The sequence below is a fragment of the Haliotis rufescens genome, unplaced genomic scaffold (assembly GCF_023055435.1).
Source record: "Haliotis rufescens isolate VD_foot unplaced genomic scaffold, xgHalRufe1.0.p SCAF_65, whole genome shotgun sequence".
Classification (NCBI taxonomy): domain Eukaryota; kingdom Metazoa; phylum Mollusca; class Gastropoda; order Lepetellida; family Haliotidae; genus Haliotis; species Haliotis rufescens.
Genome location: NW_025964356.1, coordinates 1202307 through 1218028, shown reverse-complemented (window position 1 = coordinate 1218028; position 15722 = coordinate 1202307). Strand labels below are relative to the sequence as shown.

Below are 15722 nucleotides of genomic sequence, written 5' to 3'. Positions count from 1 at the left end.
TGTAGACTTCAAGATACCGACAACAGCAAGGGTTTTTACTCTCGACTGATGATCATCGACCTCAAGGTTCTCAACAAATCCTTTCTAGTCCCTCCTCCCAAGTTCCAGATTGAATCGTACCAGCCTCAAGCCTCAGAACAGGAGATTGACTCATCAAGACGCCTATCTCCATGAACCAATTCATTAAGCATGACAAAAGTTACTAGACTTATGATATGCTTCCGAAAAGGATCTCCACATCAGCTGCCAAGAGATGAAGGCAGTACGTTCTCAGGACTTGGAAGTTCAACTATCCCATTTCTCAGTTCTGATAGCATTGGACAACACCACAGCAGTTGCATACATCCAAAAGTATGGATGAACCAGATCCAGATCCCTGTTGATGGAGACCATACAATTCAGCCACCGGATGGAAGCGAAACATAGGGTAGAATCGTGACAATGGAGTGGTCACTCAGGCCTGATGGCTCTCCAAGTAGACACTCTATTGATGGATTGGACAGGCCTATTTGTATGCTATTTTCAGACTATTGCCACTGCTTATGAAAGATCCTCTCCCCCTACCTCTTTGTTGAGATCTTCTAGGTTAAACCCAGTTGGGCATATTCCCCAACAATCTTTCCATCTTTCATCCAACTGCCTGGAAGTTATATAGCAGAAGATGCAGGGCTCTCCGGATTATTCCAGTCTTACTCATGCTATTGACTGGAGAACAATTACCTCAAGGTCACTTCTGGAATTTGTTGCCAAAAATCAGTCTTTTCTCTCTGGCTGTTGGTCCACAGACACTTATACCATCACTGCACTGGCTCCAACGGTTGACTATATTGTCACCTCTGACGTATTTATGCTTTCAAATATTGCCTTTCGGCTTCAGATCCAGATCCACATTGAAAACATAGAAATAGACAATCATCTCCTGCAAGACTCATTCTAACAAAGACATTACCAAAGCCATGGTTACATGTCTAAGTCTATTGTTGTAGAAAGTTATCGCCAGGCCCAAGATTCCTCACCTATTCTCAGGTCATGCTCAGCTCAAGAAATTAGAGCATTGACTACAAGCCTTGCCTCCTTGACTTGAGTGTCCGCAGAACAAGTAGTATCCAGCTGTCAGTGGGCTCATATAACACTTTCACTAGATCTTATTATCTTCAGGATGTCCAACCAGGGCATATATTCCTTGGGTCCTCAAACTATTATCTACTGTTATCTACTATTCTTTGTGGCAGCTCAAACTATTATCACCCAATTGTTTTCCACCTCCTATGGGAGAGAAAGAAGATCCGACACCAGCAGCTTCAGAATCAAGCCTGCAGTGACGATTAGAATGGAAGTGACATCATATCAGACCAGAAATGAGGTCATTATGATGAAATTTATGCTGGAAGTGACATCACAGAAAGTGATGTCATCGAAAACGGAAATGAGATAAAGAAGAGAGATAAAGATGACACTAATACCAGAAGTGACGTTAGAACCGGAAATATGATTCAACAGCCTGATGGTCTGAGAGATGGTTTAGAACATCTAATGACATCATTGATAAAAATAACAGCAATTATTACAGTAATTCTTGTGAAAGGTACCACATATCTGCTTGATTCATGATATTGACTTAGTTTTAAATCCACATGAGCTGATTCGATTGTAGCTCGTCCTTTTAGGATTTGAAAGAATTATCAAAACAATCTATCAGTGTTAATAATTCTAAGAATACTACCTCTATTATATCAGAAGTACTCCCTCCCACCTCCCCAATCATCTTGTTCGTAGACGTTTGGAAAGAAGTGAGGATTTGCACACGGAAGTGCTTTGAGCTGCTTTGTGCTATTGTTGGGACAACTAGTTACGTATATTTGCCTGTGAAAAGGACTTCTGTTGAAAATCTGAAGATCTGAAGATCTTGGTTATGGTACAGCCAAAATACAGGATTATGAAATGATATAATAGAGGTAGTATTCTTTGAAGTATTATCAATAACTATTGTTTTCATTTCTAGTGAGATGTTTTGGGGCTTTCCAAAAAAGGTATGGATGGGTCTGCTTCTAGTTAGATCTACAGTATGGTTGAATGAATGGGTTTTTTTGTTGGGCAGGTGTAGGGCAGGTGATTGAGGTTAACACCAAGAGAGAAGAAACTAAAGCCACCTCTACTTCAAAACATGATGGCAACAAAGTAGAGAAACGAAAACAACAGCGACCGACCGTGACAACAATAAATAAACAGTATACAGGTCAGTCAACACAAAGCATTAGAAACTAACACTATAATCCAGTGAGTCAATTAAAACACAAGCATCTTTATTGCTCATAATTGTTTGCACAATGACAGGTTGATAATGTAGAAACTTCATTCCAAGCACCCCAAAAATGCTGAAAAAAGCATACCCCTAAAAGATAAATTCCTGCAAATACCCTACTTCTATTACATCACTGGCAATAATCCTGTAATTATAACGTGAACATTTCCTCTAGTACATGATTGCCTCAGTTCTCCTGCTTGCAGGTGATCACAAGGTTAAAAACATTAAAATTTCTTTAGTGGTACGTGTCTTTCCTTGAATTATCTTTCCTAACACGGGAAACCCTGCCCTCAGCGCATGTGTAATCCTTCCAGCTTTATTATTTCTCCATGTGTACGACAAGTAAGACGTGTTTATAGTTACTTGAGGATAGGAAATGTTTCAAAAACTTTTATGATTAGATAAGACCGCACTTGTTCTGTAGATATTGTTCGACAAAGAAGTGTTCAATTTCCGATCATTGTGATCTCTGCATAGATTTACGGATGCGGAATTCAAAGAATTATTTGCACATTTTATTATCTAAAATGAATTGATTAAATCTATATCGGCAAAAGAACTTATGGAAGAAAAACAGCCAGGTTTGAATGAATTTTCAAAATTGTTATCATCAATGTTTGCAAATTTTATATCAGAAATTATGCAAGGTATTGCTAAGATAGGTGACAGTGTTGAGCAAGGAATCATTACACAAACTGTAACTAAACTAAGGCTTGATGAAATGGACGCCAAGCTAGCTAAGCCTGGCAAAACAAAGGGACTGGTTACCCTTTGCGGGTTTCCTGCTAAAGAGCCCAGGATCTGGATCTGTCTGACAGGCCACCAGTGAGTTCAGGCAAATCCGTCCTGCTTGCTCCCCAGGTTGTGAAGCTTGTAATGCCTGACATGGGTACATAATAACCGGTGTACCGATCCATCGGCCGTGGATAGAAACCCTGTCAAGTATGGTAGGGTCCGCAGCTTGTCAAGCCACAGATGTGAGTCAATGACCTGGCAACTGGATCTATTTGACAAGCAGCCACGTGTCCATTCAGCTAGATCCATTCCTCTTATCCCACAGGTTGAGAAGCTTGTAATGCCTGATTTGGGTACGAAATTATCCGTCAGATCACGCAGCTGTGACATATACATGGAAACTCATGTTACCCAACATGAACTTTGATTCTCATAAAGGGACTTCAGTTATTTATCCCCAAAACTCTGGATCAGATATTTTCATACCTGTTTGGAGAATTGTTTAGAATTTGGAAACAGTTGATAAGCTGATTCCTGTCACCAAACCACCTGAGTAATTAGTTAAAGTTTTACCTGAGGAATTGAAAATTCTGGGATTTTTATGCTCTTAAGAGAAGTGCTAACTTGTCCCTTGCACATTCTACAACTGTACGAGAGATTTTACTTTGGACAAATGACAATTTAATGAAATAGAAGTTTGGAGATAAACTACTCAAATAACCAGCCAACCGGTTTCTGCCATTCATCAGCGGTTGTTAGAATCGCATTCAACTGAAATAGATATTGATTTCTCAAATATCAGACCCGTGAAGATTCCGGGGTAGGATGCTGTAAAAGATGACTATGCTTGTCGTAAAAGGCGACTAACGGGATTGGGTGGTCAGGCTCGCTGACTGGGTTGATGCATGTCATCGATCCCAATTGTGTGGATCGATGCTCATGATATCAATCACTGGATTGTCTGGTCCAGACTCAATTATTTACAGACCGCCGTCATATAGCTGGAATATTGCTGAGTGTGGCGTTAAACTAAAAACCGACCAACCAAATCTCAAATATTGGACAAGCAGTATGTCATGTGTCTGTTCATCGGAAGGGCTTAAAAGATATGGACAATCATGCACGTATGTCACTGGATATTTTGTCTTATATCAGTTGATTGGTAGCAGGAATTACATTGTTTGCCCTCCAACCTTCAGTGACTAAACTTGCATTATCCTGATTTACTCGTCACCATGTCAGTAGAGGATATCACTATGCCACATGCCTTCTTAGATGGTATATATACGTCAGTGTGGAGCCTTAGTTTGTTTTCAAGTTAACACACTTGCCAAACTAATATGTGTGGAAAGGGAGAAATCGGATGCTGTTTCATGACCTGAAGGATTTTGTCTGTGTCCATACCACAACAATCGACAAAATTGCAACAAAAACATCTTGTAATAGATTTAAACCTTAACCATGCATAATCAGGCTCAGTGAAGATTCTGGGTAAGAATTGTTTTTCAGCAACCCATGCTTGTCGTATGAGGCAACTAAGGGGATTGGATGGTCTCAATCGCTGATGTGGTCAAAGCGTCTCATCCTATCCAAATTGCGAAGATTAATGCTCATGATGTCAATCATTGGATATCATGTCTAGATTTACTGTTGCCGTCGTATAGCTGGAATATTGCTAAGTGAGTACTACAAATAAACAGAGGTTTTCAGGACTGCCCACATTCTGCTTAGCGGAATCGTCAATGGTCTTCGATTTTGTGAAAACTGTGTTTTCTGTTCTGTAGTCCGAGGGTCCAATGAAAGTCAGTAACATCCGACAAATGGTTTCTCAGTGTTATTCAGACAGCATATCCTATTCATGTTTTTATCCCCCGCCGCGCGAAAGCGCGAAGCGGGGATATAGTATTCACGACCGTCCGTACGTACGTCCGTACGTCCGTACATCCGTACGTCCCACCTGTTTGTTGCCGCGATATCTCAAGAACTAAACACTGGATTGTCTCCATATTTGGAACTATGGTGTATATACAGACTCCGCAGACACCAGTTGGTTTTGGTGACCTTGACCCCATTTTCAAGGTCACAGCAGGCATATCTGCTTTTAGAGTTGGAAAACGGTGTTGCCGCGATATCTCAAGAACTAAACACTGGATTGTCTTCATATTTGGAACTATGGTGTATATACAGACTCCGCAGACACCAGTCGGTTTTGGTGACCTTGATCCCATTTTCAAGGTCACAGCAGACAAATCTGCTTTTAGAGTTGGAAAACGGTGTTGCCGCGATATCTCAAAAACTAAACACTGGATTGTCTTCATATTTGGAACTATGGTGTATATACAGACTCCGCAGACACCAGTCGGTTTTGGTGACCTTGATCCCATTTTCAAGGTCACAGCAGACAAATCTGCTTTTAGAGTTGGAAAACGGTGTTGCCACGATATCTCAAGAACTAAACACTGGATTGTCTTCATATTTGGAACTATGGTGTATATACAGACTCCGCAGACACCAGTCGGTTTTGGTGACCTTGATCCCATTTTAAAGGTCACAGCAGGCATATCTGCTTTTGGAGTTAGAAAACGGTGTTGCCGCGATATCTCAAGAACTAATCGCTGGATTGTCTTCATATTTGGAACTATGGTGTATATACAGACTCCGCAGACACCAGTCGGTTTTGGTGACCTTGATCCCATTTTCAAGGTCACAGCAGGCAAATCTGTTTTTGGAGTTGGAAAACGGTGTTGCCACAATATCTCAAGAACTAATCGCTGGATTGTCTTCATATTTGGTACTATGGTGTACAGGCGGGGGATATTTCGTCACTCTGTGACAAATACTTGTTTTGTCTGCATTCAATAACCTTGCATACTGTCACAAAGTTTATTTACATAAATCAAAGCTGTCAGCAGCAGTGAAGCAGTTATTACAGAAAGAAGCCTTAGTGGAAATGGACTTGATTGACATCTCTCCAGACTTAACTCACTTGTTCCCAAGATCTCACCGGAACTGAGAATGATAATACAATTAGTGTGCTTTTAGCATGTACAGAGTGTATGGAGGCTAGGTCCCCACATTATTATTATTATTTCTTAATGTTCCTTGGTGTACTGCTGGCTTAGTTACACCGTGGGGAATCCGTTATTGGTTCCCCAAAATCCATCAAGAATATTCCCATATTGTGCGATATTGTGCGATAAGTGACAATTAACTGTTGTGATATTATTATCAGTTGCAGTCCATTTATTTGTAAAACTTTTATGCTCGAGTTACATTATCTGGATGTCTGTAAAACATAATGTATTGTGGTCGACTATTATGGGTAAATATATATACTTAAGAACGTAGTGGGTGGGTTAGTTTAAGGGGGAGTTGAACGGCTGACGTAGTACCTATCTTTGTAGTCCTTGTGTAGAAGCTTATGCCCACGCGGGCGCAGTGGCTGGGAAGACGTGACGATGCCACGCTTCTTGCATGCTCGGCTAGGCGGAAGCCATGATTGGGAGAGCCGAGATGTAAGGAGTGTGTTCATTGGTTGTGTCCGCTTTCCTGGTCACATGGTCCTCGTGTTGGCTTTATAAGCCTACCCTGGGTAGGGAATCGTCAGTCGTCATGCACTCACCAGTATCTGGTAAGGTACAGTCGGCTCCCACGTCCTGAATCAGGATCATTTATTATTTATTATAGGGCGTTCGTTGAGATATTAGATTAAGAGGTATGGGTGGGGGAAAAGTAGAGTAGGTATTGAATAGGTTTGTTTTATAGACGTTTAATTTTGGGAGTTAAGTTAGAGGGGTGGTTAAGAGTACAAGTTTAAGTAATAAGGTTGAATAGGTTTACGTAGGTAGGGAAGGGGGAAAATTACGTAGGTTATAGATAAGAGAAGGATTTTGCCCCAGTTGTTGTTTTTTCTGTTTAATAAACTTTAAGTCCAACATCATTCTTTGTGTTTTGTTTATAATTAGAATTGGTAACCCGGTCAGGAGCCTCCTAGAATGTAGAGACAAAAGAAAACAGTATGTACTTAAAGCTGCCTCTTTGGAAGCATTAGTCAGTATGATATTTGTAGGACCAGGTATGAAAAAAAATAATCTTTAAGCATTCCAAACTACAGTGAAGTACGGTTATAACGAACTCAAAGGGACCACTCAATTTAGTTTGTTGTAACAGTAGTTCGTGAGAAACATATATACACCATATATACAGCAAATGGCTTGAAAAAACCCAACAACAACAGTTCGTTATATCCTCCAGTTCGTTATAAGCGTGTTCGTTATAAATGTAGTTTACTGTATCTCAGAACATCTTGTCTTCAAAGCGTGACATCTCGGTGCATCAGCTCTTCAACACAAAGACACCACTGAGACTGAGAATTACAAGTCCCAGTTTACTTGGTATTATACAAGAAAACGTGATCTTGTCGACACATTTCAAAATATGGTGTATTTGAACAGATATAGCACAGTTTTTGGTGTTTATGAAGACGAAAGTGTGGTATACCCACCAACATTCTCAAAAGATAACATCTATCATAATCCCTGCTCTGTTTTTAAGATATGAATCCATTCCCAGAATAGTGATTTTGGGGTGATCTAATGTAAACTAGGTGGAACATTTCTCAGTAGACCATTTATAAAATAATATGCCGAGAATAGATCATAGACAATACATATTAATTGATACAATGTCATTTAAAAATGTTTCGTCATATCAAAACATATCAACTTATGCTAAGTCCAAAGATATCAAATGATATCTATATCTGCTGTAGAAATAGACAATTTCTGAAAACTAAAACATATTGGAAGACATCTTGGATTTTCATCATCACCAGGGGGGCGCTGCATACCAGATTTGAATTATATAAAGCATTATTGCAATTGATCCTGATAAAGATGCTGTGATAAATTGAATGAATTGACCAGATAATTCTGATAAATGAGTATTGACTAAAGTGATATTAGAGATTTCAACCATGTCGGCGGCCATCTTGGATTTTCTACCACCAGGGGGCGCTGCAAACTATATTTGAATCATATACAGCTCTGCTGAAATTCATTCCGCATGCATTCCTATGGATATATGTATAAATGGATCAGATAAGTATGATATATTGAGTATATATTGATACCATTTGAGAGTTTTGGCCATGTTGGCGGCTATCTTGGATTTTCTACCACCAGGGGGCTCTGCTGAGGTGGATCCATATCCAGTGCACAATTTTAACCTTTACCACCCCACTAGTATGGCAGGTAATAAGTGTATTCACTGCCTTGCGAAAGTCCCCCCACTTCATTCCACCCTTCGCATGCCAGCGTGTTCCAGTCAGTCGGTATTAACTGGACCCGATACACCATACATCTGAAACTTAAAACACACTAGCAGCATCTTTGTTATAATAACATCTGATTTATACTAACCTATTAATTTATTTACAGCAGTTATTTATTTACCTGTTTATCTATATATTATTAGAGTTATTGAAAAAGATTAAGTCAGTATTATCCCATTCCCCTCGTGGAAAAGCAACAGGCAGGATATGTTTGTTTATGCCAGGTGTACTATTATGGAGTGAGTTGAGTAATGCGGATATATTTGTTGTAACAGTTTGATTTCCAAGCCCGTATTCCTGGATCTGTTTGGAACTAACCCCACTAATTGCTGCTGTGGTAGCCGCTCCAATGCAAAAAGAGTGTGATGAAAACAAATGTAGATTGAGCTGTGGTAATGAAGAATCCAGGGCCTTTCTTAAAATTACCTGAAATTGGAATCTAGTTAAAGGATGTCCATCAAAATGGACGAACATATGCCCATGCACTGGTGGTCTGATGGATAGAAACTGTTGCATTGTTCTGACAGGACAAAGTCTAGAGTGAGGAATAGCTGTTGTTTTTATTTGCACACCTCTGCCACATTGATCCGTTTCGGATGAGCGGAAACATACTGTTATCTGACTTATATCTCCTGCCACATGAACATCAGACAAAAGACACGCCTTATGCGAGAAATCCTTGGCTGACCCTGCAACCAGCTCAGTGATTCAAAGAATTAAAAAAATGCAAGCAGGTATGCAGCTGTTAAAAGAGACTTTTCATAAGTTAAGGCACAAACTACCGGTAATGATGTGACAATAACAGACAATAAGTCAATTGTAATTGGGAGTCGGGTGTTTGCCTTCTGTTTCTGTCTGACAAATCCGATCAAGGCTTTCTGAATAAGAAAATGGGATGTTAGGTCATGCATACCATGTAACCTTTGCCATGTTGCTAATGCCTATGTATACGACTTTGCCGTGCGAGGAGATTTTCCTGTTAAGGAGAGATGAACTATAAAATGCATAAGATGATCAACCGGAGCAGGCCAAATGTGTGGCTGGCTGAAAGAGATGTGGAAAACATTAAATGACTTTATTGCAGACCCATACAGGTTCCATGTATTTGATGCTAGAGAAGACTGCACTAGATGTTGCACCTCTGTCGTCAGATCTGCCATATGTCCTGTGGTATGTGTGCTGGTATCTAGTCTGCCTGTGGCGCTGCTTCTTTGAACCTGGACCACTGAAATCTCGAAAGTGAATCAGCTATACCGTTTGCAGGCTTAGGAACATAAGATTCTTTGAACAAGATATTATGTTGTAAACAGAGATGTATCGGGCGCCCAAGCAGCGACATAACACAGGGTGGTTTTGCTGTTTGTTTATTGATAATAGCTACCAGTGCTTGGTTGTCACAAACAAACAGCAATCGCTTGTGTCATAGATGTCTGCCCCACAGTCTTCCTGCCAATACGATTGGAAAAAGCTCCAGCTTAGTGATATCCTTAGCCCATCCATTCTGCACCCACTCGTTAGGCCATCTACACCGTGATATAATTGTAATACTGTTAAAAGCAGCGTTATACCCAAATCACTCATGTTAGGCCATCTGCCATTCTCCCATCGGCCCATGAAAAAGGCTCTGAAAACCATGGTTACCTGACACGTTGGTAAACAAATGTGTTTCTGATGTGTTGATCCACAAGGCAGAAGTGCCATTGTGGTTTATGAAGAAATTGCCGCCATAAATTGAGGTCCTTGCGCAAGCCTTGTGTTATCCTTATTCTGTGGTGTGGTTTTGACCCTCCGCGCTGTGCGTCAATGAGGCATCTTAGAGAGGCACGACCAATGGGAATTGCTCTACATACAAAGTTAAGTTTCCCAGCCAAGGATTGCAAGTAGTGTAATGTTGTTTTCTTCTTTGAATTAGCATCTATTTCCTGATTAAGGGACACAACCTTGTTCATCGGTATGCTAATTTGCGCTATGACTGTGTCGATTGTGATACCCAGGAACGTCATGTTTGTTGTAGGTAGCACTGTTTTGTTCTTTGCGACGGGAACACCCATTTTTTGTAATAACACCAGGGATGACTCAAGAGCTTGTTGACACTTATTATAGGGTGGTGCTGCCAATGCAAAATCATCCAATGTTGTATGTTATTATTTGTGGTGTGTTTCCTGAGTACCCACTGATAAAATGTGCTAAATTTTTCAAATGTTGTACATGAAAGCGAACAGCCAAATGGAAGATATTTGTCAAGTAGAGATTATGTTTGAATTGCATGCCGAGAAAATTTCAAGTCATCTGGTTGTTTAGGTATGAGGCAAAACACTGACTTTATATCAGATTTTGCCATGTATGCACCCTTGCCTGTTTCTTATATCATGGTTAGGGATATGAACATGACAGAGTAGTGGAAAAAGTGCTGACAAAGTGTTCTGATATGTACTTGAAGCAAAACAAAGAGTAATACAAGGTCAGGCTGAAGGAAGTAACATATGTCGGACATACGTTCGGTATGAAAAGGGCTGAAACCATGTGAAGACAAACTTGGAGCAATCACTTAGATGCCAGCTCCAGGGAATAAACAAGATCTATAAAGTATCATGGGAATGGTCAATTATTTGGGAAAATGCATACAAAACCTCTCATCAATTAACAAGCTTCTTCGGCCGAAAGACAGTAGAAGTGTTTCGACAACCTGAAAACAGTGATCTCAAATACACCAGTATTGAAATACTACAATGTCAGCTTCCAGTGAAGCTTTTAGTGGATGCATCATCACATGGAGTTGGAGCGTGTATTGCTCAAGATGAGTTAACAGCCTGTATCATATGCTTCCAGATCACTCAACCCTGAGGAATGGAAGAATGCGGAAATTGAGTAGGAGATTGTAGCTATTGTCTATGGAGCAACAAATTTCCACCAGTACATGTAAAAACTGTTGTCATCGAAACCGATCACAGACCCCTGGAATGCCTAGTCAAAATACTGTTGTCAGCAGCGCCACCCTGAATTCAACGCCATATGTTGAAAGTACAGAAGTGGGTCATTTAGAAGTACTTGAGGGTCATTTACAGGCCTGGATCAGAAATGCACATCCCGGATATCCCTGAGCCGAGCTCACCTAGAGGAAACTGAAAATATGGAGTTGGAGGTACATACAGTTGAGAACTTACCAATTTCAAGAAATCGACTGGCTGAAATGAGATAGGACACAGAAAATGACAGTTCTCTTCAAAAACCAAAGGAGTATGGTCTTCATTGATGGCCTGATATTCCTAAAAAGGTGGATTTGGACATTAAGCCATACTGGAATAATTGTGAATTTATTTCATTCCAAGATGAACTCTTGTTGAAAGGTGAATGCATCATCATACCCACAAGTATGAACAGAGAAATGTTCAGAAAAATTCATCAGAGTCACTTGGGCATAGAAAAATGTTTGCAGCAGCATGTGATGTACTCTATAGGCCAAGCATGAGTGCACAGATCAGAGATTTAGTATCAAGCTGCGGTGTATGTTGTCGCTACAGGAATCGTCAACACCGGGAGCCGTTGATTCAGCATGACATACCTGACAGACCATGGCAAGATATTGGATCAGATATATTTGAACTGGGCAGAGAACACTACATCATTGTGGTTGATAATTACACAAAGTTTTTTGAGGTCTCCAAACTACAGAACATGAAGGGTGTTACTACAATCAACATCCTGAAAGAACATTTTGCGAGGCATGGGATTCCAGAATTTGTAATGACAGACAATGGATCACAGTATGCAAATTATTATTTTGCAAGGGAATATGGACTTGAACACAAGACATTGTCTCCTCACTACCCTCAAAGCAACAGGTTGGCAGAGCAAACCGTACAAACTGTGAAAAGATTGTTCAAGAAAGCAAAGGACGACTGTCAGGATCCATATCTTGCATTGTTGGATCTCCGAAATACCCCCACAGACGACATTGGATCTCCTACACAGCTATTGATGGGTCGTCAAACAAGAACAGTTATTCCAACTAAACCAAGCCTCCTGAAACCAGAATTCGATTACAGCCATGTCAGGAGTAACCTGAAACAGACACAGTATGAACAGAAATATTTTCATGACAGGGAATGTAAAGAGCTGAAACCCCTTCAACAAGGCGATGTAGTATGACTTAGGAAGGAAGGTAAATGGATACCAGGAACTGTAGTCAAACCAAGCAAAGAACAACATTCATACATGGCTGACAGTAGTGGAAGATTCTTCAGAAGAAACCGAAGAGATCTCCTGAAAGCAAATGAAACTAACCCTCTGAAATTGTGTTTTGACAACAATGAAAGAAACCTGGAATCTCCCATAACATCCAACAACAAAACACAGTTCCAACAACCAGTGAAATCACCACTGTCATCAACTACACCATTATCGTCACAGTCATCATCACAGTCAATGTCACAGTGAGCGTCATTGTCAACGTTGCAGGTCACAACCAGACCAATCATCAGTCATGTCAGCGGTTGTGATACTCAGATTTACATTAAAGTGTTTAAAAGTTCAATTTTAAGTAATGATCAGTGATTATAGTACAGTGTTGATGGACAATTGATTATGTATTTACAGTTTATACCAGAGAAGAGACTTTAATTTGAAGTAAAATAGAGATAAGTGATAGGGGTTTTTTCATGGACTCTGAAGCTTGCATGCAGTTACAATTATTGCTTTTATTTCAGGAAATTTATAAGAGATGTTTAAATGTTGAATTAACTATCTTAAGAAGGGAGGTGTCATAGAATGCTTATGCAGGTTGACTTGACTAGATTGTATGTTGTGCATGTCAAGTTGATTGGAATCTTAAACCACCTGGAGTTATCTCCCTTGTACATAGCACATGTTGAGTCAAACATATTAGAGTGTCTTTGATGGAGACCTGTCTTGGTCATTCATGTCTTACAGTTAGCACCTGGTCAAAGCTAGTGTACTTGTCTGTTGACACATCATTTACAGACTCTCACTCAGGGTACAACACATGGTAAATAAGTTTCAACTTTTGCTGAACTTGTTCATTGTTTTGATTTGTTGACTTCTTTTGAACAGACAGATTGGAGAAACTATTATATCGTGAAATGGTGGTGCTGTAAATGGACCTGCAATTCTACGGAGATCAATTCTTTTTGCAACATTGTTGCCACAATGTTTGGATGTTGTTGGGCGGATTTTAAATTATATGCCATTCAAGGACCCAATGGACTTGTATACTGTAGTGGGAGACCTTGAAAAAGGAGTGTAACTACTGAACCAATGTGACAATACACGCATACTAATGGATGTTGGTGCTGGGCCTTGAGTCGGTATTGTTTGCGTTGGGTTTTGTTTGAGTACGGTGGGTTGGACCGCCCCCTTTTTGACGAAAGCATGTGTGTGCGCCATGTGCAGTGCTGTCACATGTGATGCATATGAGTAGTATAGACAATGACAGTTCTGGACCACTTCCACTAGAGCCAGATTTATTATCCCCCGCCACGAATTGGAAGGGGGATATAGGAATGGGTGCCGTCCGTCCGTCACATTTCGTTTCCGGAGCAGAACACAAAAACCGTTGGAGATATCTTAACCAAACTTGGCACTTAGATAGGTCTTGTGGTGAACTGATGCCTTTTGATAGTTTGGGATTTTTGAAAACATTATTTTTCGGGTTTCCATGGCAACGACTTTGACTTAGACTGAAAATGGTGGTAAACCTCGTTTCCGGAGCAGATCTTGAGAATCGTACCATATTTCTTCACCAAACTTGGCACATAGATAGGTCTAGTCGTGAACTGGTGCCTTTTGATAGTTTGGGATTTTAAAAAGCATTATTTTTCGAGTTTCCATGGCAACGACTTTGACTTAGACTGACAATGGCCGAGTCCTCGTTTCCGGAGCAGAATTTGAAAACCGTACAATATTTCATTACCCAACTTGGCAAATAGATAGGTCTTGTGGTGAACTGGTGCCTTTTGATAGTTTGGGATTGAAAAAATAATTATTTTTCGAGGTTTCCATGGCAACGACTTTGACTTAGGCTGAAAATGGCGGTAGTCCTTGTTTCCGGAGCAGATCTTGAAAAACATGCATTTTGATAGTTTGGGAGTTTTTACAAATGTTTCCTTAGCAAGAGCATAACTCAGAAACCGTTTACATATTCCACAAAAACATCTACACAGGGTTTTCTGAGAACCGTTACCATAATAACCTAATTGAGATGTATACCACTTGACAAAGGGGCTTTGACAAGGTATTTGGTGAATTATTGTGAAAACACAATTTACAAGTGGCACCTGAACCAGCCTACTTCATCACAGTGCATGGTGGTAACATGAACCGTGGCACCTGAACCAGCCTACTTCCTCACAGTGGGTACCGGTAACATGAACGGGGACACCCAAACCATCCTATTTCCTCTCAGTGCTGTGATGCAAGAAATCGAAGTCCTGTCAATTTGAAACATGCAGTCCCAATTACTGCTGTAATGGCCTTGTTCTCTGTGTCAGACAATGCTAAATCTGTCATGGTTGAAAGAAAACAGTATCCAGGAACTTTAGCATGGCCCCTCTTAATCCACAAGTCACAAGGTAGCACCTATAAGCAGATGATTGGGAACATGACAATTGCACAAGGTAGTAAATTTAAAGCCCAGCCTGGTCAAGTGTATATGATGCTCAGTAGAGTCAAATCAAGGAAAGGCCTAAAACTTGTAGGTTTTGATGAACACAAAATTGTAGTAAACAAAAAAGCATTGGATGAGATGACTAGATTGCGAAATGAAAGACTGTTCACCTGGACACACCCTGTAGAGAACATTAATGGTGATGGACTCAAGGTAGCTCACTTGAATGTTTGATCCCTCAGTGCTCATTTTGAAGATGTGAAGAAGGATAAGTTTGTTGGTGTGCTTGATGTTTTGTGTTTCACAGAAACACACATCAGTGATTACAGTGAAAGAGACCTGCCAGGATATAAAGTCTTTCCAGGAGACACTACACATGGTATTGCAGTGTATATTTCAACAAGTGCCATGGCAATAAGTCTGAGTGGGACCCTCATCCCTCATGTCTTAGTTGTACTACCTTGTGCTCACAGGCTTCTAAGTGTGGAGATTATCTGCCACTTTCCCCAACAGCCTTCTTGAAATACCTCTAGGTATCACATAAACGGCGGACACAGCAGGCCTTGAAACGTTGCTTAAAAAAGATGTCAGATTCATCTGAGCCTACTACACACCCAACAGTCATGACCATTTCTTCCTCAGGCGGGACACCTCCGGCGACCACAACACTGAATGTGTCTTCGTCGGGTATTACTTCCACCACAACAGATCATGACCTCCATCGTTGA

At 40.4% G+C, this 15722-nt stretch overlaps 1 protein-coding gene across 4 annotated transcripts in view; it reads left to right on the top strand.

Annotated features, from left to right (window-relative positions):
• LOC124115528 (nucleolin-like) overlaps positions 1–15722 on the top strand; it is a 411866-nt gene that overhangs the window by 122656 nt on the left and 273488 nt on the right. For all 4 annotated transcript variants that reach the window (XM_046476554.2, XM_046476553.2, XM_046476552.2 and 1 more), the window contains exon 5: positions 2099–2236. In XM_046476554.2, coding sequence (XP_046332510.1) covers positions 2099–2236 — 138 coding nt within the window. The remainder of the gene's footprint in view (positions 1–2098; positions 2237–15722) is intronic.